Source organism: Ascaphus truei, chromosome 14 (assembly GCF_040206685.1).
Source record: "Ascaphus truei isolate aAscTru1 chromosome 14, aAscTru1.hap1, whole genome shotgun sequence".
Lineage (NCBI taxonomy): Eukaryota > Metazoa > Chordata > Amphibia > Anura > Ascaphidae > Ascaphus > Ascaphus truei.
The window spans coordinates 58,664,192-58,691,830 of NC_134496.1; the positions used below are offsets into that span (position 1 = coordinate 58,664,192).

The following is a 27,639-nucleotide window of genomic DNA, read 5'->3' on the forward strand; positions in this document are numbered from 1 at the left end:
TCTGTGGATTCCGCAATACATTGGAGGAAACTCCTCTAACGGATTGTATTCTTAGAATTCTCCAACGGTTTGCAGAATCCGCAGATTGGATTGTCAGTGATAAAAAAAAATCCAGAGAGATGAATTATCTTTTTGAGACTGATTCACTGAAATCCATGGACCAAAGGAACCATCGATCCATGGTGGATCCAAATCAACAAAAGAAATGTGCCCATCTCTACTAAAGTACAAAGCTATATCTGTAATTTACTGTCTTGTCCTTTAGTGTCTGTATCAATTTTAAGAACCTGTTATTACATTTCAGTTGGGGTTTTACTTTGATAAACCTGTTGTAATTATGTTATGCAGGTTTGTGTTCCAGTTTTGCAGCGAGGAAAATGTCATATATAACCCCACAAATATTCCTGATTTCCTAAAAAAAAATCTCAGTTTAATAAAAAATCAACAACATCCAAGAAGGGCCTCCATAGTATTATTAACATTGAATTTCACTGTAGTTCTTCTCCCGCAACCTACAACGAAGCAAAACTAAGTGCAGATTAAGCAACCAATATTTTATCCACTTGGTTCTAACACCAGGCCAAATAGGGCAAAGATATCAGTGGCAACATAGGTTGAAATAATTGATCTTGCTCTTAAGGTTTCTTCCTGACTTTGCATTACACTGTTAGACATAATTCTAATCATTGACTTTGTATTTGCTCATGTTTAGGAAGGGTTAAAGGTGATACAGTGTTTTTCAAATGGCATCAATGTATATAAGGAAGCACATGGACCCTCAAACACAACTTCTTTCTTAATGTTCTCTGTTCATTGAGTTGACTGTGATTGCTGGACTGACAGTGTCACTTCTTCCCTTCTTCTCAAAAGGATGAAGCTCTTTGTGTTTTTCCTAGGGTGCACTCAAGTGCTATGCTCCAAGGCCATCTCATCCCCCTCGCTGGAAGGTTCCTTAGTCTCCATCCCGTGCAATGACCCCGGAGCAGAGACTGCGGCAGATCTGTCACTGCGTCAACTGAATGCACACCGCAGAGAAGGCTTTGTGTTAAGGCTTAATCGGATTTCCAATGTGCAGGAGCAGTTTGGGGTAAATATGTCAGGACTAACTCACAGATGTTATGGTCCAAATAGATTTATGATATCCAATAAAAAAAATATAGATTTTTTTTTAAAAAATACGCCTGATTTCACTTAGTGACTCAGTGACTGTGTTTATAGGTTCATCATAGCGGGGGAACATGTGATCAAGACATGATTGCAAAATTATTAACAGACATATTTATGCCCAAAGTATGGGTAATAGGCAGCACTCCTGCTGTGTACAAAAGGGGAATATGAATAGAGATGTGGTGCACGGGAACTATGAGGGACCTCAACCCTCCGAACAAAGTATCATGTGGATAGGGGGGTTCCCAGCACTCAAATGCAAAAACAACAAGAGTAGGTTTGATGCCAATAGAAAAATAATTTTATAAATGTGATGATGCTACAATCAATGAAAGCAGTTGATCTAAAGAGAGCCTTACCAATTAGACCCATGAAAACAATATTGACTGAGGGGAAGGGAATGGGGAATTAAGGGAGACAAAAAAGACAGGACAAGGGGAAAAGGTGAAAACGAAACAAGTGTAATAAAATATTGGAAAAGTGAATAAAAGGGGGGCAATGTTTCGAGGCCAGAAAGCCCCTTCTTTATGCCCGTTCCCACAGACCCTAAAGGCCTGTAGTACTTCCCTTCACTTCTCCCAGACCCTTTATCTCTCCTACTGAAAAAAACTGATATGCGTATGACCAGAAACAGTACTAGTAATACCTGAGTATGACACAAGTGTAGCTAATAGATACTGAATAAAGATACAAGGATCTAGAAATATAGAGTCTTGTAGTTTCTTACACACCAGAGGAGCATTGAACATCAGAGAAAATAAAATGCTTATATCACTAAACATCTATGCCTATGGAAGAAATGTCCAATCAGGAAGAACACAATTAAATCATTCTTGGGGGTATATGCCCAGATTAACAAAACATGGTGAAGCTCTGAAAAGCACAACACACTATTGTGTGTTGGGCTGTATTCACTATTGTGAATAAAGTATATAGACTTAGTGTCATACGAAACCACAGTGGGTCTCCAAGTTGCAACAGTCCTCTGGTACAGCCTTTTATTTTCTCTGATGTTCTCTACTCCTCTGGTGTGTAAGATACTACAGGTACAAGACACCATATTTCTAGATCCGTGAATCTTATTCAGTATCTATTGGCTAAACTTGTGTCAAACTCGGTATTACTAGTACTGTTTCTGGTCATATGCATATCAGGTTTTTCAGAGATTTTTTTCAGAGATTAAGGGTCAGAGAGGGCCTGGGCCCCCCTTTATTAACTTCTCCAATATTTTATTACCCTTGTTTCGTATTCCCCTTGTCCTGTCTTTTTTTGTCTCCCTTCCTTCCCCATACCCTTCCCCTCAGTCGAAATTGTTTTAGTTTGTCTAATTGGTTAGGCTCTCTTAGATCAAATGCTTGGCATTGCTTGTAGCATCATCACATGTCTATTTAATACAAATTATTTTTCTATTGGCATCAAACCTTCTCTTGTTGTTTTTGCATTTGAGTGCTGGGAACCCCCCTGTACACAAGATATGTATGCCTATTCCCTTACTTGTGGTCATTGTGTCATCTTTCCATTGGTTACAAGATTAAAGATAATTTACATTAGAAAAACTGAGATTTAAAAAGGAGGAGAGTAATGAATTATTTGCTTTTCTTCAAAACAAATAGTACATTATTTGAAATAAATTAATTGTAAAAAATTGGCAGACAATTTGAAAGACTGTCGCTGTGTTATATTGAGTTCAGAAACAGAGCTTGTCACTTTTAACTGGTCTAATGCAGCTAATATATGCTCCATTTCATTCAATTACATCTCAACGAATTCCCCAAATCATTAAATACCAAAAATATACCAACAGAGATCATAAAGAAATATATAAAAGATCATACAGCCTATTGCTAAAACTGAATTTAATAAAGTAGATTCATTTATTAGGTTTAATTGAAAAAAAGATATTAAGTTGAGAGTGATTTGGCATCACTGGTTATGTAAGCTTCCCGTTTATCACTTAAAAATGTAATAACACTGAAATAATATTGTTTTGCTTATATAGCGCTGACAGTGTACACAGTGCTCCATGTAAAATTTTGCAGGCACAAGTGCCTGCCTTCTAGAGCTTACAACCAAATATTATTGCAGGTTAACAAATATTCACCTAGCACTCCCGTGACAGTGTAAACCCAGATGCTAATGTATTTATTGCCATGGAGAGTTAAGTAAAATCAGATAACAGTAAATGCAAATATATATATGTTAAAAAAATAAAACAACCAATGAAATGCTGCTCAACCTTCACTGTACCTTCCTTCGTGGTCCTCAATAGTGGTTTTAGGGCCAAGTTTCAGGGAGGGCAGATAACTGGTAAGTACATAAAATGAGATAAAAGAAAAGAACACACAATGGTGCAATGCTGTCTGTTCCTTTCACCTTGTATAGTGAACTACATATCAGTATACAGTCACATATTGCAAAGAAATACGCCAGGCCGTGACCACAGGAGAAATCTCCTACACTAGTTCTCACTGGGGACTAGGCTTCAAAGGGTTAAATGCAAATCTTGTTCCACGTATGCTTAGACCGTATGAGACAAAACAGAAGGATACAATAGTGTAGAAAGTCACTAGTGTATTGAAATTTAGGCACAATAACAAACGGCTACTAACATAGTAGCCCTCTGTGAGGGCATTCGTACGGTACACAGCTAAGGGTTAATCCACCGATGGAGGTAGAGGTACTCTGGGTGTGCAGGCTGCTGCACCAGAGCTGATGCGCTGTCAGCTCCTTGCGTTGAATCTTGTTATCTATATATATAAAACTGAAACTGTTGTTTGTGAGTGTCTGTAGACCATTTGATTTGTCCATCGGTCCGCCCGCCCACAGCTCTCATTGGCCGGTGTATCTCACCCCCCAATGTGTCCCGCTCCCCACGGCTCTCATTGGCCATTGTGTCTCACCTGAGCGAGAGACACACGCAGTGCAGCCACAGATTCTCCTCCTCACTGAGCACCGCTGCAACCCCCCAGCCGCACCTTACACCCGGTCCGCCACCTCCATCCGCACCCCCGCCGGATCAGTCACTCTCACCGCCGCCTCCCAACTTACACCCAGCCCGCCGCATCACCGGCTGCACTCACGATGTCCCCGCCTTTCACCCCCAAAGCCCCTGTCCTCCACCCCACCACCCCTGCCTTCCACCCCTACCCCTGCTTTCCTGCCCCACCCAGTCACAAACCCCCCCAGTCACAACCCCCCCGTCACAACCCCCCACCCAGTCACATCTCCCCCACCCAGTCACAAACCCCCCCACCCATTCACAACCCCCTCCACCCAGCCAGTCACAACCCCCCTCCCACCAGCCAGTCACAACCCCCTCACCACCCAGCCAGTCACAACCCCCCCACCACCCAGCCAGTCACAACCCCCCACAACCCCTGAGTCCCACACTCAGTTACTCTGTCACCCACTCTGTCACCCACTCTGTCACCCACTCTCAGTGACTAACAGAGTGGGTGACAGAGTGACTGACAGAGTGGGTGACTGTCACCCACTCAGTCAGTCACCCACTCAGTCAGTCAGTCACCCACTCCCTCCTGCCTTTTGCCTCTAAACTCCTTGAACAACTTGTATTCTCTCGCTTGCTCCATTTTCTCAACACCTATTCTCTCCTAGACCCTCTACAATCTGGCTTCCGCACTGCTCACTCCACGGAAACAGCCCTCACTAAAATAACTGACGACCTCCATGCTGCCAAAGACAGAGGTCATTACACTCTGCTCATATTACTCGACCTCTCTGCAGCATTTGACACCGTGGACCACCCTCTTCTCCTTCACATTCTCCATACTCTTGGTATTCGGAACAAAGCTATATCCTGGATCTCATCCTACCTCTCCCATCGTAGTTTCAGTGTCTCTTCTGCTAACACCTCCTCCTCTATCGATCGCTCTGTGGGGGTACCCCAGGGCTCTGTCCTGGGACCTCTTCTCTTTTCTCTGTACACACTCTCTCTAGGTGACCTAATAACATCTTTTGGGTTTAATTATCACCTCTATGCTGACGACACACAAATATACTTTTCAACACCTGACCTTACACCTGCTGTACAAACCAAAGTTTCTGAATGTCTCTCTGCTATATCATCCTGGGTGTCCCTCCGTCGCCTTAAACTCAACATGGCTAAAACAGAGCTCCTCATACTTCCTCCCAAACCTGGCCCTACTACCTCCTTCCACATTACTGTTGGAACTACCATCATTCACCCAGTAGCCCAAGCACGCTGCCTAGGGGTCACACTCAACTCCTCTCTCACATTCGCCCCTCACATTCAAAACATTTCTAAAACCTGTCGCTTTTTCCTCCGCAATATAACAAAGATACGCCCTTTCCTCTGTTGCTCGACTGCTAAAACTCTGACTCGGGCCCTCATTCTCTCCCGTCTTGATTACTGTAACCTCCTGCTGTCCGGCCTTCCTGCCTCTCACCTGTCTCCCCTACAATCTATCCTAAACGCTGCTGCCAGAATCACTCTACTCTTTCCTAGATCTGTCTCAGCATCTCCCCTCATGAAATCCCTCTCCTGGCTTCCGATCAAATCCCGCGTCTCACACTCCATTCTTCTCCTCACTTTTAAAGCTTTACAGTCTTCTGTCCCTCCTTACATCTCTGCCCTAATTTCTCGTTATGCACCATCCAGACTCTTGCGTTCTTCTCAAGAATGTCTTCTTTCTACCCCCTTTGTATCTAAAGCCCTCTCCCGCCTTAAACCTTTTTCACTGACCGCCCCACACCTCTGGAATGCCCTTCCCCTCAGTACCCGACTTGCACCCTCTCTATCCACCTTTAAGACCCATCTTAAGACACACTTGCTTAAAGAAGCATATGAATAGCACTGTGGATATTCTGAACACATGATACATAAGCTTGGCCCCCTGCAGACGCACTTACCAGAACTCCCTCCTACTGTCTCTATATGTTCTCCCTACCTACCAATTAGACTGTAAGCTCCTCGGGGCAGGGACTCCTCTTCCTTAATGTTACTTTTATGTCTAAAGCACTTATTCCCATGATCTGTTATTTATATTATCTGTTATTTATTTGATTACCCCATGTATTACTACTGTGAAGCGCTATGTACATTAATGGCGCTATATAAATAAAGACATACAATACAATACTCAGTCAGTCACCCCCTCAGTCTGTCACCCACTCTGTCACCCACTCTGTCACTCTTTCACCCACTCTGCCAGCCACCCACTCTGCCAGCCACCCACTCGGCCTGCCACCCACTCTGCCAGCCACCCACTCTGCCAGTCACCCACTCTGCCAGCCACCCACTCTGCCAGCCACCCACTCTGCCAGCCACTCACCCTCCCAGCCACTCATCCATCCAGCCACTCAGTCACTCAGTCAGCCACTGTCAAGTCACTGTCACCCACTCAGTCACCTGTCTTTTGTGGAAAATATAAAAAGAAACAGGTTGCATTGTAATCTTTTTATCTCTATGACAATAAAAAAACAGTTAAGTAAAAGTTGAGAGCAGTGAAGGGGGGGAGCGGAGCGCGAGAGGGAGCAGGAAAATTAAATCCTGGACAACACCGGGTATATCAGCTAGTTTTGTCTAAATTTCAATACACTAGTGACTTTCTACACTATTGTGTCCTTCTGTTTTTGTCTCATACGGTCTAAGCATATGTAGGACAATATTTGGATTGAAGCCTTTGAAGCCTAGTCCCCAGTGAGACCCAGTGTAGGAGATTTCCCCTGGGGTCACAGGCCTGCCATATTTCTTTGAAATATGTGAGTTCAGTATATACTGATATCTAGTTCACTATACAAGCTGAAAGGAACAGACAGCATTGCACCACTGTATCTAATTTTATGTACTTACTGGTTAGCTGCGCTCCCTGAAACTTCGCCCTAAAACCAAATGTTATTGCCTGAAGCACAGGGGGATAATGTGACTTGCCCAAAGTAACAAGGAGCTGATTCGAGCCCGTTTCCTCTACTTCAAAGGCAGTCTCATTGTTTTTAGAGAAAGAGGGGTCTATTCTAGTAGCTTCAATAAAATCACTGCCAAATCGAACATTTTAGCATGACCTACCTCACGGTCTAACGCTTGTGTCATCATGGTATTCAGAAAGAGTTATCGCAAGTCAGATAACATTTGGTAGGAAAATACCATACTGCTCGGGCTAGTAGTGTATTTAGCTCAGTCTTTTTCTAAGTTCTGTTTCTGTGATCTGCAGTATGTAAGAGTTGCATCTCCCCACACAGCTTGTACAGGCATTATTTTATTTTAATAACACAGTATTGAAGCAGGTGGTCTCCTGAGATGAACCACTTTAATTTCAGCCTAGGGGACCCCCTGCTTCACGAGTTACAGGCCCTGGTATGGGGTGTCGGTATCTCCACAATGTTTAAATGTCCCAGTCACGTGATGCAGAAGATATAAACAATGTAAGGAGATACTGGTACCATATACTGGGGCCTGTAACTCAGGAAGCAGGGGGTCCCTGGGGCTGCAATGAATACTGTTCAGCTTTGGAGACCTCCTGCTTAAATACTGTGTTATTAAAATAAAACCAATTTTATTACCTTAGCAACTAGCCACTAAGGTAATGAAGAGGTTAAACCAGAGTACCTGGTTTGTTGGGGGTAGAGGAACTGGGTGAAGGGGGTAGTTGCCCCAGGATGGGTGGTTAGGCCTACCAGAAAGGTTGTTGGCTGGGGTTAAAACCTTCATTAGCTTAGTGGTTATTAATGCTAAGGTAATGAAGGGGTTAACTGCTCCCACTACCCCCCAAGAGGCCTAACCACCCACCCTGGGGCAACTACCCCTTCACCCACCCCCTCTACCCCCAATAAACATTAAAATACAATACAACAACCAATACTATCCAATACACCCATTGATTTCCAGTGTGGTTAAATATTCCCTCAATGGGAGCAAATATAACCTCAATGGCAATGAATGGGCACCCTACTACCCACCTCCTCTACCTTCAACAATCCCCCTCCTCCAACATATACAGTACAGAAATGGGCACAATCCCTATTATCCAGATCTGAATAATAGCACATTTGCCCAATTAGGTGGGGGGCCCTGTACCCCGTAATGCTGCTGTTATTTTTGTAGATTCCATTAAATACACCTTTTAATGGGCACATGCTCCCTTGGATATCCTTTATTCATTTTTTTCCTGTGTTATTGGTGCCTGCTTTTTCCTGCTGTTTCTCCCAATTAATCTAAAACATTACCCAGCTAGCATTTAGTACATTAAAGTTGTACTTACCCCTGGAGGGATGAAGGCCACCCTCATCCTCATCTTCATCCTTCTTGTCCTTCATGGGCAGAAACATTAAAATGAAAAAACTCACTACTGGCCACTAATCCCTTTATTACCTTAGCCTAACCCTAACCCTAAACCTAAACCTAACCTCTATAGTAATTAAGGGGTTAACCCCAATTGTTTCTCACCTGGGAGACCTAAACACCCTCTCCCCTTCTACCCCCATCCCCACACATACAAATGGGCAAAAGCCCTAGTAGCCAAAAATGAATAAGAGCACGTTTCCCCATTTGTGTTCAAAACAAAATAAATACACTATAACATAACATTTACATAACAGTAAAATACATTACACAATAGCCAATAAAAAAAATGATTGTCACTGTGGTAAACCATGCTCACAATATGGGCATAGATAACCACAATGGCAATGAATGGGCAACATAAATATGTAAAACAACCAGAAAATAAAATACATTACAATTCAATAAAAACAAACATTTGCAATAATCCCATTGATTGTCATTGTGGTAACCCATGCCCACAATGTGGGCATACATTGCCAAAATGCCAATAAAATGACAACATAAAAAAATACAATCACAAAATAAAATACAGGATATTTTTATTTAAAAAAATGCCAAAAAAGGCATTGATTGACAATGTGTTTATCTATTCCTTGAAAGGGGAATTAATAAACACATTGCCAGTCATTGGGCATCCTAAAAAAAAAACCACAATGAAATAAAATACAATCAATGTGTTTCTTAGCTTTTCCCAGATGAACATACATCCTACTTATCCAACTGCAGCAAAAACACCCTGCCCCATGATGCAATAATCCTCAGTAGCATGATGTGAAGAATTCCATGCTCCTCAGTTGATTGAAGAGGAAGCCCCGGTGAGAAGTTCTTCTTTCTTTTCTTCTTTATTATTTATTCTCTGACAGGATCATGAGATGTTGATCCGATGGATTTGTGGGGTCAAATATGACGTGACAGACCTTACATAAGGCTGTGACATCACATTTGACTGACAAATGGTAAATCCACCAATCCGATTGGTGGATGTACTATGTGATGGCTTCCATTTTTTGTAATGATGTGATGTCATTTTAAAGGAGGGAATTCAGCCAATCAGGCAGCATATGCTTCCCTCCTTTTAAGAGGATGTCACTTCAGCAAAGAAGAAAAAGGGAATTGGAATGTAGATGTACCATGTGAAGCCTTTCCTCTTTTGGAGTGATATGGCATCATCAAAAAGGGAGAGAAGCCAGCCAATCAGGTAGCATAAAACAAAACAGAAAACAGCGCACAACACACAATGATGGCTGTTACCACTCATGGACACTGGAACACACAGGGACAGCAGAGTTGGATCGCTTGGTCCACGTCAGTGTTCTGCGGTCAGATGTCCTGCAGTGCTCCCGTCCGTCACAGTGTGCATACAAAGAGTCCTGTAGGCTCGCCCGCAGAGTCCAGGGGAGTAGGTCCAAAGCTCCATTTGATCAGGAGTAGCAGTTGTTAAACTGGCAGCCTCGTGGGACAGTGTCTGACATCTAACTCGCGGCACCACGCTGAGTGCCGTCGGGCAATGATGACGTCACCGTGCAGGCGTCGGTCGGGAGTTAGATGGCAGACACAGTCCCACGAGGCTGCCAGTTTAACAACTGCTACTCCTGATCAAGGCTGCCCGTTTAACAACTACTACTCCTGATCCAACGGAGCTTTGGACCTACTCCCCTGGACTCTTCGGGGAACCTACAGGACTCTTTGTATGCACACCGTGACGAACGGGAGCATTGCAGGCCATCTGACCGCAGAACACTTAAGTGGACTAAGCTATCCATATTTGCTGTCTCTGTGTGTTCCAGTGTCCATGAGTGGTAACAGCCATCATTGTTACATTCTGTGCCCGGTTTCCATTTATCTGATGTACGCAGAACCTTGAATCATTTTTAATATATAAATTGTATTTACTTATTTCACGATGAGCGTTGTGCGCTGTTTTCTGTTTTGTTTTGTCTAGATATTCAGGGTCTTGGGCTACCCTAACTACAGCAGCAGATGCTCCTTACATTTAATTGGTAACACAGTTATTTATAATCACTTGGGTATTTAGTGGTATTTTATTCACCATTATTTCACAATTGTTAGTTCATTTTAGTTGCGCACTTGTATTGTTTTTTTTGTTAATCAGGTAGCATGCCTCCCCTCCTTTTTGATGATGTCACATCACTCCAAAAAAATGAAAGGCATCACATGGTGCATCGACCAATCCGATGTACCAGGATAGATTCCATTTTTTTTCTTGTGATGTCATCTTAAAGCTGTGTATCATGCTATCTGATTGACTGTCTTTCCTCCCTTTAAGATGATGTCACATCATTAATAAAAAATGGAAGCCATCACATAGTAGATCCACAATCAGATTTGTGGATGTACCATTTATCAAATGTGACATCACAGGCCTTCTATAAAGTCTGTCATGTCTCATTTGACCCCAAGAAGCCATCGCTTCAAAATCTCCTGGATCTGTTAGAGAAGAAAGAAGAAAATAAAGAAGAAAGAACTACTCCGGGGCCTCCTCTTCAAGAAACGGAGGATCATGGATTTCTTCACAACATGCTGCTGAGGATCATTGTGTCTTGGGGCGGAAAAATGTTGTTCTGCTTTTGGATAAGGAGGATGAATGTTCATCCTGGCAAAGGTGAGAAATACAATGATTGTATTTTATTTAATTGTGTATTTTTTTTAGGATGCCCATTGACTGGCAATGTGTTTGTCTATTAACCTTTCAAGGTATAGATAAGCACATTGACAATCAATGCATTTTTTGTCAAATGTTAGGTTTTATTTAAAATTTTATTTGGCGTGTTTTTTTTTTTAGGTTTTTAGGATGAGGGTGGCCTTAATCCTGGCAGGGATAAGTACAACTTTAATTTACTATATACTGGCTGGGTACTGTTTTATTTTTAAAGGGCACATGCGCTATTATCCAGACTTGGATCATAGGGATTTTGGCCATTACTGTAATGTATGTGTTGGGGGGGAGTTGTTAGGGGTAGGGGGGGTTAGTAGGGTACCCATTCATTGCCATTGGGGTTATATTTTCTACCATTAAGGGCATAGGTAACCACACTGGCAATCATTGAGTGTTTTGGATAGTATTGGTTGTTGTATTGTATTTTAATATTTATTAGGGGTAGAGGGGGTGGGTGAATGGGATATTTGGCCCATGGTGGATTTTTTAGCCTACCCGGTGGGTAGTGGGGGGGAGGGTTAGCCCTTCCTTACCTTAGCAGTAGAACCACTAAGGTAATGAAGGGGTTAACTCCTCCTATGATCTTCCCGGTAGGTTTAAACATCCACCCTGGGCAATTACAACCCTCACCCACCCCTCTACCCACAATGATATTTAAACCCTTCATAACCTTAGCGGTTTGCCGCTAAGGTAATGAAGCTGCCTGTAAATGTATTTTTATTACATAGGATTGAAGCAGAGTATCTCTGGAGCTGGTATTAATGTAGGGCAGCTCCGCAGACACCCGTCTTAAAGCCGATGTAGTAAGAATACATTTTTTCCCTCAGAGTCACATCTCAGATCCCATCTCATCACCCTTCAGGTGGTAAGATCAGAATGTGCGAGTTGCAGCCACAATGTGAATCTCAGAGCTACCTTAATCACTTGATTTCTCAAATATTGCTAGTTTGAGCATTTCTTGAGCTCCTGCATGGTTTGTCTGAGCGGGAGCACTATCGATCAGGAAGAAGCAGTATTCTAGGGAGTTTGGTACGTTGGTATCAGGGCTTTCTGAATAGCTACACATGGCAACTTGCTCAACATGTGCTCACAACTGTCAATACATCACTTATCGAAGCTATTAGAATAGGCCCCAGAGTATTTAATGAATGAGACACTTCTTCATACTGTTTTGCCAACTACTGTATGTAAAATTACTTCCTCAGCAACGATTCCGTAGTCCTAAATAAAGGTAGATCAAGCATCTAATCTAAATTCTATTGGGGTAATCAGCAAACAAAGCAACATTGTCAGTTTTATGTGCCCAGATAGTATCTAATACTGTATAATGTTGCAGTACTATTGTAACTATTGTATTGTAGGAGGAGACGGGCATTGTATACTATTTGACCCTGGATGTGTCAGAAACGGAATGCCATGTCCTCAGCAAGCGAGTATGGGAAGACTGTGAACCCAAACCATTAAATGAGGCTGTAAGTATAGAAGAAGCTTTTTGTGAGGCCAGCAAAGCATTGATAATTCTGCTCGTCTATATGTGTAAGGGTTCAGCTGACTTTTCCTGTGCTGTGTTCTTAATGCTTCGTGAAAGTTAAGATGTATCGTTTTTTTGGAACACAGTATGAAAAAAATGACAATGACATGTTTCATACATTAAATGGAGCTGGTTGACAACTTTATTTAAAAAAATGGTCAATTATTTGTAAAAGCTTCATATTTCCTTGGTAAACAGGCTTTGTGTGGGATTTTACAACCTTTAACTAATGTATTTTGTTGCTTAGCTCTGTTTCTTTGTTTGCAAAGTAATTATGAAGCCATTATTAGTCAAACAGATCAACTAAGTAGCTGATATTCTTGAAACCATCGTTAATGACAATAAGCAAAACATTTATTTTTCATACGATAGAAAAAACTAAAACCTTTAATTCAAGGGTGATTGAATATTTCTAAGGAAGCCAGTTACTCAATAAATTGTTTCTATAAAAATCTTTTTTTTAATGTTAAACTCCCAGCTCAGTGTCAATAGTAAGCTCTCAAATATATTCCCATCTCTAAACATTTATACTTGTTTCTTTTACCATGTGTAGTTCCACATTGCGAGTACTGGCAACTTTAGTCTAGTCACAAGCTGTCACATAAGTACAGATGTACTTGTACTGTAAGTCTGGTGCCAATGAACATGAAACAGCACAAATCCTAATACATTTGCTTCCAATATATGGGGTAGAACGTCAAAGTACATGATCCAGGATTGCAGTCATTTTGCAATAAGTGAAAGTGCATGCAGTTCAATCATAAAAAAAATTCCACTTGATTAGCTGGCTCAAAAAACAGAGCCTTGCTAATTTCAGCTGAATTCTCTTATACAACTCTAATACAACTCGTTACCACAGGGAGGAAAACAAAACATAACTAGCTGCATAACTACACTGGCGACACACTTTATTCGAGCTCGGCTAGTCCCACGAATTCGGGTATACCCGGGTGTATTGAGGTTTGTGACTGTTTTCTGCCCGAGTGCATTGGGTTATTTTCCAGACAGGGATTGAAGCATTTTATTCCCGCTGGCTGCAATACTGCACAGTATATATATATATACTGCATTACAATTCATGAATTTATGCCATCTGGTAGACACGCGAAGCATTGCAGCCTATTAAATCCTAATCATTATCATTTAACAGATCAGCCGCCCGTCAGCCAGGCATGAACCCAGGCTGGGAAGGCAAACGCAACGGGGCTTGTCAGAGGTGAGGAGCGGCGCATTCCAGGTATCTGCCAGGTACATACTGGGGATTTGCTCGAATAAAGTGTGTCGGTGCAGTACCACCATGAGCAATAACGCAGCTACCAGACTAGGACTAAGCATTTTTCCAACCCAACTAACTGAATTCATCCATCAATGCCCTATGTGACTAAGATTGAAATTCTAACAAAGTGACAGGTTTTTTTTTTAAAAAGCTCACTAATTTGAATTTTTTTTTGCACTAGTAATGCTTGTTTGTTTTAAGAACTGTTGAAAAAGGGGCCATATTGTAAAATCAGTGACACAGCAGCATAAAGGCTAGCGCAATTAATTTCCACAGATCAATAAACTTATTCTACAGTATGCAAATAAAAATGTTACAGAATATTGTCACATTGTATATGTGAAGCTGGTGAAATAAATTATTCTGTGAAAAGTTCAGAAGATGAGGTTGAAAAAAGACATCAAGTATATACTAAATTTAGACGACAGATACTTATCCTATATTTGTAATTTGTAAGATGTCTATTGTATCTGCCATTACAGTCTCTATGGCTAATGAATTCCACATTGTAACTGCCCTTATTGTAATGGACCCTTTCCTTGGTTGCTGGTGAAATCTCCCCTCCTTAAACCTTAAGGGATGAGCCTGTGTCATTTGTACTGTCCTTAGGATGAATAGTTATATTGAAAACTTCTTCTTTTGTTCATGAATATATTTGTATGTAGTTATAATATACCTTCTAAGACACCTCTTTTATAATGAAATCAAATCTAAATAAGCTAACCCCTCCTCATAAGTCACATTTCCCATCCCTTCTATTAATTTGGTTATTCTTCTCTGCATTCTTATAACATCCATAATGTGTTTTTTATAGAGTGGTGCCCACAATTGTACTCCATATTCAAGTTTGGTCTTACTAATGCTTTAAGGGGCATAGTTATGTTTACTTCCCTTCCATCCATTCCCTGTTTAATACAAGATAAGATTTTATTTGCCCTACTGTATGACTTTTGGCACTGTTGTGAGCCTGCTGCCTACAAGCACTCTTAAATCCTTCTCCATCAAGGATTCACATAATTTTTCCCCATTTAATTTGTAAGTTGCGTGATTATTCTAGTTTGCTAAATGCATAACTTAACATTTATCAGTATTAAACCTCAGTCTACTATTTACCTTCCCAGGTTTCCAGCCTATCGATGTCTTACAGAGAGAAATTACTTCCCGCTCTCATTTTACTACCTTATACGATTTAGGGGCCTATGCACAAAACAGTGATAAGTGGTTTATAGTGCTATAAATGACCTTATAGCGCAATACTGCCTGCTTTGCTTTTCACTAAACTGTGATAACAGTGCAGTATCGTGCTCTAATGGCTTTTTAACCACTTTTAACAGCCCAAGGAAAAAAAATCATTCGATAAGCCAAAAAAGGGAAAAATCACACTTTTTGTCAGTAAATTCTACTCACTAAACAGTGATAAATGCAACTACAACACACATCACTGCGAAATGCTCAAATGCTCAAAGAACTAGATTGGTCAACACTCGAGTCTAGGCACAAAGTTCACCTTTCCTGTCTTGCCTTTAAATTCTTCATGGGCAAGCTACCCAGCTACCTGAACAAGCTCCTCACCCCTACCACCTGCAGCACTTATCACCTGAGATCAGACTCCAAAAGACTATTCATGGTCCCAAGGCTCAACAAAGTATCCGGACGTTCCTCCTTCTCCTTCCGTGCACCCCAAAACTGGAACAACCTACCAGAGACTCTCACATCCACCACCAGTTTAAGTTCTTTCAAATCTAAGGCTGTCTCACATTTTAACCTGGTCTGTAACTGTTTCATATGCTCATAATATACATTTTCTTTAACTGTGCACGCAATGTCTTGTGTATAATGTATACCCTGTTCATTTATGTAACTGTACTTGTAACCATGTACTATTTGTTTTACTCTGTGCCCAGGACATACTTGAAAACGAGAGGTAACTCTCAATGTATTACTTCCTGGTAAAATATTTTATAAATAAATAAATAATAAAGCTTTTCAATAAAGCGTATCGAACTTTAAAATCTTGCAATATTTTGTCACCAGCTAAAGGTTGGCTCTAATAATATTGCAAGATGCATAAAAGCATTTCCATTTTGTTTGTTCTGCACAGGATTTATACTGGAGGCCGGCCGGGATTTCCCGGAGACCTGCGAGTAGCTCCGCCGGTGTATGGGGTCCATGCAGGGTTCCGGGGGTGCCCGTGGGCCACCAGGTGGTTCCTGTGGGTGGTCTCCAGGTGGCAAAGCAGGTCTCAAGGGGTGTCCATGGGTGTTTGGGGATCACTGGGTGGTGTCTGGGGGTCTCCTGTAGACCCCACAGGTGTCTAGGGGTCTCTGGGTGATGTCTGGGGGTGTCCAGGGGTCTCCTAGTGGTCCCTGATGATGTCTGTAGGTCTCTGCAGGTCCCCATTGGCCCCCAGCAGGTCCCCACCAGCCTCCGGTATCAATCATGTGCAGAAAAATAAATTGCAGCCAGTTTCATTAACTAACCGCTAAGCTAATAAAAGGGTTAAAAAGCAGCCAACGCATAGTTTTAGTACTGGGGTTAGGTGAAGCTTGTAGTTTCCCCAGGTTGGGTGTTTAGGCCTTGCGGCAGGGTGGCAGTAGAATGTAACACCTTCATTACCTTAGCAGTTACAACCAGTAATGAAAGGGTTAACCCCTCGAGCTACCCTCCTACAAGGCCTAAAAATCCACCTGCAGAAACTACCACTTTCACCAACCCCCTGTACCAACAATAGGAAGAGGTAAAAGTGCTATTAACCATAGACGGCTTATAGCTCTTTAACCCATAAAAAAAAATACAGTGAAATATATTAAAATAAATACAACCTCCCCTCCCCCCCAAAACCAACTCATAAAGTACAGTAATGGGCAAAATTACTGTTATCCAGATATGGATAATTGTGCATTTGCCCAATAAAAATAAAACCAGTCAGCATAAAGTAAATAAAACTTGCACTTACCCCTGCCAGAATGAAGGCCATTCTCGTCCTCATCACTGTCCTTGTCCTCCATTGGCAGCAACTTAACAATAAAAAAATACAATCTAATGGCCACTAACACTTTAATCACCTTAGCGGTTAGTAACCACTATAATAATTAAGGAGTTAACCCCCCTCCAATGCTAACAACCCTGGAGGCCTAACCACTCCTCCACCCACCTCCCTCGCTTCACATTTATTGGCACAGTGGTACATCATGCCCATATAATATGGGCATGCATTGCAACTATAGCAATGAATGAGCAACCTAAAAAATAAACAACAACCAAAAATACCAAATGAAATCAAACCAATCACAAAACGAACACAATAATTAAATTACCAAACACCAAAAATAAACAACAATAAAAAAAGGAAACACCAAAAAAACAGAATTAAAAAAAGCTAACACCAAAAAAATTTCTTTATATATGCCCCTTTAGGGATATAGATAAATACAGTGACAAGCAATTCATTTTTGGGTTAATGCTTATTTTTATTTGTTTTATATGTGTTTTTGTTGATTGCTTTTTATATTTCTTGTGTTTTTTTGTTGATTGTTTTTTTAACTCTTGTATATTTTTGGTGTTTTGTTTTTTAATTCCGGTGTTTTTTTTGGTGTTTGCTTGTTTTAATTCTGGTATTTTTGTGGTGTTACTGTAGCTTTTTTAATTCTGTTTTTTTTGGTGTTTCCTTTTTTTATTGTTATTTATGTTTGGTGTTTGGTTAATTAAATTCTTGTGTTTCTTTTGGTGATTGGTTTGATTTAATTTTGTATTTTTGGTGGTTGTTTATTTTTTAGGTTTCCTATTGACTGTTATAGTGGCAAATCATGCCCATATTATATGGGCATGATGTACCACTGTGCCAATCAATAGGTTTATAGGCATTTGTAATGTATTTTTTTTAATGTGATGTGTTTTATTTTGTGCATTTTTTTAGCATGCCCATTAATTGCTTTAGTGGCAAAGCATGCCCATATTATATGGGCTGTTTCATACTTTGCCAATCAATGGGTAGCGAGGGTGGAGGGTGGGGGTAGTTGCCCCAGAGAGGATGGTTATGCCTCTTGGGTGGGTTATGGGGGAGGTGAGCCTAACCCCTTAATTACTATAGTGGTTACTAACCACTAAGGTGATTAATGGGTTAGTGGCTATTAGTTTGTATTTTTAATTGTTATATTGCTGTTAACGGAGGACAAGGATGGTGATGAGGACGAGGATGACCTTCATCCTGGCAGGGGTAAGTGCAAGTTTTATTTACTTTATGCTGGCTGAGTAATGTTTTATTTTTAATGGGCAAATGCAATATTATCCATATCTGAATAATAGTAAGTTAGCCCATAACTGGCAAAATGTATGTGTTTAGGGGGGGGGGTTGAATATTGGAAGGTAGTATGTTTTCTGATGTTTATTGGGTGTAGAGAGATTGGGTGAAAAGGGTACTTGGACTAGGGTGGGGGGTTATGCCTACAGGGTGGGAAGCGGGTGTCAGAGAGTTAACCCCTTCATTACCCGACCACACACCCTAGACCAAGTATCCATTCACTCACCCCTCTACCCCAATAAACCAGGTGGTGTGCCTTAACCCCTTCATTGCCGTAGCAGCAAGCCGCTAAGGTAGTGAAGCTGCTTTCATTTTATTTTTCTAATAGTGCACATGAGCAGGGGTCTCCTGAACTGATCCGCATTGATTGATGGGATTGATGGGATCCCCTGTTTCCCGAGATACAGGGGGGGTGCCTGTATTCCGCCAATGTTTAAATTCTCCTGTGTCACGTGATGCGGGAGATTTAAACGCACAGGGGTTACTGGCACCCTGTGCCAGGGCTGATATCTCGGGAAGCAGGGGCTCCCCGAGGCTAAAATCTATGGGATACAGCTCAGGATACCCCCTGCTCTCGTACACTATCATAAAAATTAATTTTGAAACTTTACAATTGCCTGTAGAGCCATGAACAGAGACGCAGCATCTTCATGCAGCTCCTCCAGGCTAGAGTTTCAATCAGTTGCTGATCACTAGGATTTATAGCGGGATAACACTAAAAAAAACAAGTCGTTCGATGGTGAATTTTTAAATCGAACTTTAAAATACTTGTATCTTTTCTTAGTGAATACCATTTTTACCAACATGTTTTATTGCGCGATAAAACAATGCAAAGTCAATCGGCCATGCACTGATTTTATGACTGTTTAGTGAGTAGGCCACATAGTGTCATCATAGATTGAGATTTTGCTCTCTATGCCAACCACAAGGTCATTAATAAACAAGTTTAAAAGCATGGGTACCAGTATCAATCCTTGAGGAACTCCGCTAAAAACTGTAGCCCAAGCTGAAAAAGTTAAATTTATGACAACTCTCTGTTGTCTGTCCTTCAACCAGTTTTCAATCCAGGTGCAAATAATTTTACCAAGTCCAATTTCCTTTATTTTGGACACTAACCTCTTGTGTCGCACTGGATCAAAAGCAATTGGAAATTTTTTTGTAGACCACACCAACCGCATTACCGTGGCTTAATATCCAACTTACCTCCTCAAATAAACTAAACTAATAAGGTTAGTTTGGTACTACCTATCCTTCATAAATTCATGCTGACTATTACTAATAATTTTGTTATCCATTAGATAATCATGAATATTATCCTGTATTAAATCTTTAAGTAGCTCCAACGCTATTGATGTCAGGTTTACAGTTTTCAAATTCTCTGGTTGTGATCTAGCTCCCATTTTAAATATAGGCACCACATCTGCTTTACAACAATCTTATGTAAATTGAGTCCTTGAATATTAAATGTAATGGTTTGGCTATTACTGAATATAGCTCATTAAGATCCCTTGGGTGTGTGCCATTGGGGCCAGGTGCCTTATTTACTTTAACCTTTTCAAGCCACCTTTGCACTTTTTCCTCAATTAACCAATTGTTTGTGGCTTCCTCCTATGGCACTATTATTGCAATTGATTCCTCTCTGGTAAATACAGAGGCAAAGGGGCCAATTCACTAAATTTCCATAAGTCGAGTGCATTGCCGAGCGATTTTGCATGTTCTTATCGCACTATAAAAAAAGCGTGTCAAAACGGTATTCACTAAGAAAAATCATACATTTTTTAAAGTTTCGTAACAAAATGCAATATTGTACTGTACTACAGTACTTGTTTTTTTTCCCAAGCCTTATCGCACTGTTTGCTTAAACTGCAGCCTGGAAGAACTGCATGGAAAGAGCTGCATCTCTGTGCCCAGCTCTTACAGGGGATTGTGCAGTGTTAATGTAAATTGTAATAACATAATACTGTAGCAGGGGGTCTCCGGAGCTGAACCACATTAATTTCAGGCCCGGGGAACCTCTGTTTCCCGAGTTACAGGCCCGGAATGGGGTGCTGGTATCTCCTGTGTGTTTAAACCGCCCGGTCACATGACGCTGGAGATTTAAGCAATGTAGGGAGATACTGGCACCCCCTACCGGGTCCTATAACTCTGGAAGTATTGGGTCCCTGAAGCTGAAATTAATGCTGTTCAGCTCATGATACCCTTCACAACAATACTGTGTTATTAAAATGTACATTAAAACAGCTTCATTAACTTAACGGCTACCTGCTAAGTCAATAAAGGGGTTAAGCCACAGTACCTGAGATAGAGGGATAGAGGGGGTGGGTGAAGGAGTACTTGGCCTATGATGGGTGGTTAGGCCTACTGGGAAGGCTGCGAGAGGAGTTAACCCCTTCATTATCATAGTGGTGGTAACAGCTATGGTAATGAAGGGGTTAAACCCTCCCGCTAACCACCCGGTCGTCCTAACCCCCCAATGTGGGCCATGTACCGCCTTCACAGTCCTCCTCTACCCCCAATAAACATTAAAATACAACAACCTTACTACCCATACCCTCTACCCCCAACCACCCCACCCCCAACATATACAGTACAATAATGGGCAAACTAACGTATATAGATATGTATAATAGCGCATTTGCCCATTAAAAATAAAACATTACCCAGCCAGCATAAAGTAAATTAAAGTTCTACTTACCCCTGCCCGTTTTAAGGCTGTCCCACACAACCCCACCCCCATATGCATTGATTGGCACAGTGGTAATCCATGCCCATAATATGGGCATGGTTTGCCTTTATTTTAGTGCGATATTGCCCTGTTATCAGAGCTTTGTGAATAGCTACACATGCAAGATCACACTAAAAGGGCACTTATAGTGCTATATTTCACTTATCAAAGTTTAGTGAATAGGCCCCTAAGAATCTAAATGTTTGTCTCTTCTTTTCCATTTGTCCCCTACAGTACTGTACCTGTTTTATTTAGCTAAATTGGTGTAGACTTGTTTCTTTTACTGTATATTTGTTAACCCAGGGTATACACTGATGTGTGCTTTTCTTAAAATGTTTTAACGACTTCAAATTTATCTTCCACATTTTTTACTACAAAAATGTAATCACAATTTATTTATTGTAGATTATTCCTCAGTTTATTAAAATGTCAGTTTCTAAAATTGCAGATCTTTGTCGAAGCCATATTATGTGGTTTTTGATCATTTATGTCAAATGCGCCCATTTTATCATTACTTTTTCCCAAATGTTCCCTGACTTTTATTATTTTTTTTCTTTGATGTTTTATATGTCCTAATACAGTAATGGCCTTCTCCTGGTTTGTTCCTTGCTAATTTGGGTCATGTAATTGTCTTTTAGCACCCCAAAAAAACTGTTTCCTTAACTTGTAATACTAATCACCATTGTTCCAGTCTCTGTCTGGATAATTAAAATCCCTCATTCTGCAAACATGACATAGTTTAGATGCTTCTCCATTTGCAAACGTATTTTGGCTTACTCAATCTCATATGTTTGGGGGTTTATTGCATATCCCTACAAACATTTTCTTTGTACTTTTACCTTCACTTCTAATTTCTGTATACAAGGTGTCTACATTTTCATCATTCCCTTCATAAACATCTTCCCTTTATTAAGGTTTTCGGACAGTGCAAAGTAATATTTCACATCAACAAACCAAGAAGAACTGCTCACCTCTACAACTATGACTGCACCTTGAGACCAGGTACAGAATATTATGAGACTGAATATTATTAACAGATTGCATCAGGGGCAAAGATTGCAGTCTATTGAGTTGCAATAACTACTAGATGATAAAAATCAGGATTTCTACATGCACCTGCTTTCCCTCACTCATGCAGGTCAGATAAGTTATTTGCAAGCAATTATTACATTTTGGCATTTATTAGTTACATTCACTAAAGTGAAAAAGTTATTAATGATCCTAATGACCATTGACATTGATAACTGATAATGATAAATCATATTTATCTCACTCTACTGAATCTACCCTTAGGTCTGTACTGATTTACATTTTACACATATACTAGTACAGGAGGGCCCCCGGGTATACGGCGGGTTCCGTTCCAGGGGCCCATTGTATAGTGAAAATCGGCAGAAAGCGGATCCGGTGATTTTCAGTTCTGCACATGCGCAAAACGGCATTTTTGCCGTTCTGCGCATGCGTGACCTATGGTCTGCGCGCGCAAACCACGGTCTGCTAATGCGCGCCGGGCACCCCCGCCCATTCTGCGCATGCACGACTTACAAGCCTACATGGTGGCCCCCTTCTTGGTGCTGCCGTATCGGCAGATCGACAAAAAGCGGAGTGCCGAGAAGCGGGGCCCTGCTGTAGTAGTAAATTAGTATTATCTATCCAAGTATCAAATCTCCCACAAAGTGTTTTATGTATCTATTTTATTTATCAAACTTTCCTGAATCCCTACCGCCGTACTACAACGTGGGAGAAGGAGATATTCACCACTAATGCCATGGCACTTTAATGATCTTGAAGAAGGGAAGAGAATCAGGGCACTACGGAGTTTAAGTAAAGTAAATTTATTTAGCCAATAAATTGACGTTTTGGACAGTATGTCTGCCTTTCTTAAGAGATAATGGCATAATAAAGTGAAGCCACAGTGTGCCAAAAAAGTAGTCCCAAAATTAGGTGTCCCACGTTGCTACTCATCAGTTGGTATGTGCACATCATCCAGTGCCATCTGTCGATCAGCAGCCTCCACGTCCTCCCGGTCAGGCGTCTGTGGTATCACTTTATTATGCCATTACGTCAATTCATTAGCTAAATAAATTTACTATATTTAAACTCTGTAGTGCCCTGATTCTCTTCCCTTCTTCCATATCTACTTGGATTATGTTACAGGTTTTCCCTGGACCAGGAGCACCGGTAATTGTACCCTTTACGATATTTGTATGGTGTGCAGAATCCACTTACCTTGATTACTTTTGTGGTCGTAACATGACCACTGACAGAAAACTGCTGGTGAGAAAGAAATAGTAACCCGTGACTGTGAGGACATTGTTACTCTTTGGTTCAGTTTTGCGCAGTCAACTTAGAAAAGAGCAAAAGTCCTTTTGTGAAACCATATGCAGTGTTACAGGCCCCTTTGGTATGGGAAGGATTGGACAATACAATTATTTCTGTAAAACTTGGTGCACTCAAGTTTATCTCACATAAAGAGGTTCTAATTCAAACTGCTTAATACGTGGAAGCTAATTTCAGTGAATTTGCGATGAAAATGTGGGAGGAGGGAATATTCTCAGGGTAAAATAAAAGAGTTCTACATTTTTCTGCTATAACGCAGGAAGTCTCCCTCATTCTGCAGAGGGGGAGAATTAGTCAGCCTGGTCTTATGTGCTTTATCCTTTCAATGCCAAAGGGTTAACAAAACGGGTTAGTTTGCAATGGCACCTATTTAATTTTTAATTCTTCTCTAATTCAGCTGCTCGAGGTGACATTCAGATGCCATGCCTTGGCTGTCCCATTTCCAGGCCCTTTAATGACACCAGGTACCAGGATGTTGTAAAGCAGAGCCTTGAAAAATTTAACAGAGAGAGCAACTACAGCAAGCATTTTTCTCTTGGAAATATCACAAGAGCTTCAGAGCAGGTACTGCTGGGAAAGTGCTGTATTGCCAAAATAAATATCACTGTGTCCTAATATGCACTTTTAAAAAAATAACTCTTTATTGAACATCTTATAATTGTATGATAGGCAGTGCCAAATAGAAGAAGGGAAATGGCAAACTAAAATATATACAACAATATTCCATGCTAAAAACACAATGATATATTTTATATTGATGGACAAAGTTTAGAAAATACACAGAGACATCTGGGTAGAACAAAAAGAGGAGGAAAGAAAAGGAGGAAGGGTTGGTTTTTGAGGAGAATAAACATCCATTTTATTGCAATTAAATAATGTTTGAAATAAATCTAGTAACAGTTTTAGTTAAAGCACAATTATTCTGGAATCTCCTTCTCAGTTACAGACTATAAGGGATACTAAATAATGTAAAGGAATATATGACATATTTAGGAAATCTATTAAAGGGAAGAGAAATCAATTAAGTTTTTGTTTAATAACATTTCTGTATTTCTGACTGTTTTTATACACTCTTCATTACACCAACAGGATTTAATTATGATTTTGTTTTTTTGGGTGGGGGGACCTTATAGTTGATCAAGGGCTCCTCCTACTTTGTGGAATTTACAGTTCAGGAAAGTTCCTGCAACAAATCGACTCTAATTGAAGAACTCTCACAGTGTCAACCCCTTGACTGTGAATTTGCAGTAAGTGCTTTTATGATCAATGATCTTTGTTTACTTTGGTGGGAGGGAAGACCCTATGGTTACTAAGTGGTGCTATTCCATTAAACACTTTCCAGCGCCAGAAGATGCCATATGTTCAGTCCCTTGAATGGTCATAAGATGTCTTTCAGTGGCGGAAGGTGTATAATAGTATAGCACTGCTTAGTAAATATGGGCCTGGTATGTATATATGTATGTGACCTATAGTAACTAACATTCATATACTGTAAATCCGTGATTACAAAGTTACGGTACAAGTGTACCATGTAGAATAAAAATAAACGTTTATCCTGTGTGTGAAAATACAGATTCTTTGTTCCAATAATTATGGTTCGACACACACTTCTTGCAGTTCCAAATATCATTTATTCTTGAGGCAGTTTACAATAAACCAAAGGGAAAGGGGAATCCTTGACTTCCTTTGGGGCCCAAGCTTTTAGCAATGCAGCTCCCGATCTTTTAAACAATCTGTCTCGTACAGTTTGAGGGGCCCCCTCTCTGGAAATTTATAAAAACAGACTAAAGACCTACCTGGTTACCCAGGCATTTAATAAATGAACCACAACCTGTCAAGCATTTAATAGCTACAGTACCATCCCACCCTGTGTTGCATCTTTCCTTGTGCTTTGTTATTACATCTATTGGGACCTTGTATCTGCTACAACCTTCTAGGCTCAGTTCACCATCCAATGATCTAGGTTAATTCTACAGGATTATTATTTCTATGTCATTTTATTATAACTGAGTTTTCTTCCCTTAGCATTATGGCTACTGCAAGGGTTCTGTAAGACCACATGTGAATTCCCTGGACAAAAAGAATGTGACAGTCTCCTGTGAAATATTTGAACCAGAGGTATGGAGTGAGTTTCATAGTCTAAATGTATTTGTTGCATACAAGAAAAGGTGCAATAGCATATACTTACCAACATGACAATAGGTTGTTAACTATCCAAAGTGGATTTTACGGACTTCAGTTGCTGGTACAGTACCTCAACACATATAGAGACCCCCATTGCATCTTTTATAGAGACCCCCATTGCACCTGGAAAATGATCCTTAGAATTCGCTCTTATGTATGAGTTGCTTTAAATGAACATTATCCAACCTCTAATAATGTACACAGTGCTGTACATTGAATATTTCAGATATAATCCCTTACCTGACAAAATTTACGATATCATTTCGGGTGCCTGGAGCTAAGTGAGATAAAGTCATTTGCTTAATGTCGCAAGGAGCTTACACTGACACTGGGCTTAATTACCACTGCCATACTCCTTCTTCCAAGATAAGGAGATCCCATATTTATTAAAATACCATATATATTTGTTCAGGATAGAGTATTTCACCAACAGGCATGGAGAAGAAATCTACATACAATATCGACACAAGACACTAGCCTTTAAAGTAGGATTGGCTATTTCAAAATTACTGCCACTTATACGTGAACTCAGTAAAGTGCTTTTGCCTCAGCTACAAAAGCAATGAATTTGGGTCTTTAATTAATGCCCATGTATATTAATGTTGCACAGCACCAATTATTATGGCTGGTTATGGAAAAGGTATCTTGAAAGAATACAGGGCCATAATAACTTAGATGTGCAGCTGAGGATTTCAAAATCTGCCACCCATAGGCACTTACATATGCCGGCCGCCTCCTTTCTGCCGCACTCCTCGGCCTTTGCATTCATAGTGTCAAATGGCGCCATGGACGTCACCGACGTGATGTCACATGGCATCTCGTTGCAAGGGTAATACGACATCATGACGTCATTTGACGCTGCTACAGCATATTGCCATGCCAAAGAAATGCTGTGTTATGCCACATTGGTGATATTCGCGGCGTCATTTGATGTTGCAAATTCAAAGGAGGAGGAGGGCGGCAGCAAGGAGACAGCAAGGAGGCTGTAAGTGACTTCTCATCAGGTCCGATAGGCCCTAGAGTGTGGCAAATGTATATGGGGGCAGACATTTCTCCCTCCCCCATATTTTACCGTCCTAAGTACAGGCCTAATGGGAAATCTGCCACTGAAGATGTGTTACTCCACAAAACACCTTACAGTGCTGGGAGACACCTTACAGCCCAGTCACTTGAATGTGTAATAAAGGTCCATATTTACTCAACTGCAATGGAAGGTGTTTTATAGAGAAGCACTGCTTAGTAAATATTGCTTATAATCTACAGTATCAACATGCCAATATTGTGAAACCTATGGCATTGGTCAAGAAAGTTTTGTATTAATGACTTGGAGTGATTTGTATTTTTAGGCTGCTGTTGTTGAAGAGCAAAAGCATCTGGATGGCCGAGCTCATGATAAACATGACCAGAGTGACAGAAAGAATCACAGCAGAAAGAAAGGGGACAAGCGAGGGAATAAGCATGGGCAGTCTCACCACAAGCATGGGCATAAGCATGACCAAAAACATGACCATAGCCATGACCATGACCATAGCGGAAGTCATGAACATGAGCATGAGCACCTGCACCTCCATGAGCATCATCACTACCCATCCCTAGGCACCCATGGCCCATCAAATTCTGACAGAACTGTTGGGATCATTAGACTTCTACCCCATGGAGAAGAGCCCACAACTGCTCCCAAAAAGAAAAAAGGCAAAAAGCCTTCTGATGGTACAAAACCCATGCCTCTGCCAAGCTTTCCAGACAGACCAGTTGCCCAGAATCCTAATGGAGAAAGCCCAGTGCCTCTCCCCTTCTTCCCTATTGGATCAGAAGCTAGACCAGGACAAGGCCATCCTGCTTTTCATGGTAGATCTTCTGGACCAGTTATTCTCCCTTTCCCTGAAAAAGTTTCCACATCTGATCAATGTCCAGGACAACCCAAACGTAAGGTTCCCTCGGCTGATGTCCTCCCACAGCCAACACTACAACCTAAGTAAAAAGTTGTGCTAACACTTGAAGCTGCTGTGTGTGGAACTGGTTGATCATCATAACTTTCATGTTATGTTTTTTTGTTCTTTACCATGAGTATCTTCTTTGTTTATAAGCAGTACTAACTACAAAGCAAAATAAATAAAT

At 40.9% G+C, this 27,639-nt stretch overlaps 1 protein-coding gene across 1 annotated transcript; it reads left to right on the forward strand.

The window, feature by feature from the left end:
• Positions 1-804: 804 nt before the first annotated feature.
• LOC142465522 (fetuin-B-like) lies at positions 805-27,639 on the forward strand. Its single transcript, XM_075569468.1, has 7 exons — positions 805-1,087; positions 12,527-12,637; positions 21,912-21,999; positions 23,735-23,901; positions 24,471-24,584; positions 25,363-25,455; positions 26,868-27,639. Exons 1-7 carry the CDS (start codon positions 872-874, stop codon positions 27,498-27,500), a joined length of 1,422 nt encoding a protein of 473 aa, XP_075425583.1. The 5' UTR covers positions 805-871; the 3' UTR covers positions 27,501-27,639.

Excerpts from the sequence above, each read along its gene's own strand:
- LOC142465522 (XM_075569468.1), top strand. The coding sequence starts at position 872 with ATGAAGCTCTTTGTGTTTTTCCTAGGGTGCACTCAAGTGCTATGCTCC. Across the intron at positions 22,000-23,734 it reads TGACTGCACCTTGAGACCAG|CTGCTCGAGGTGACATTCAG; the intron begins GTACAGAATATT and ends TCTCTAATTCAG. Across the intron at positions 24,585-25,362 it reads CCCTTGACTGTGAATTTGCA|CATTATGGCTACTGCAAGGG; the intron begins GTAAGTGCTTTT and ends TTCTTCCCTTAG.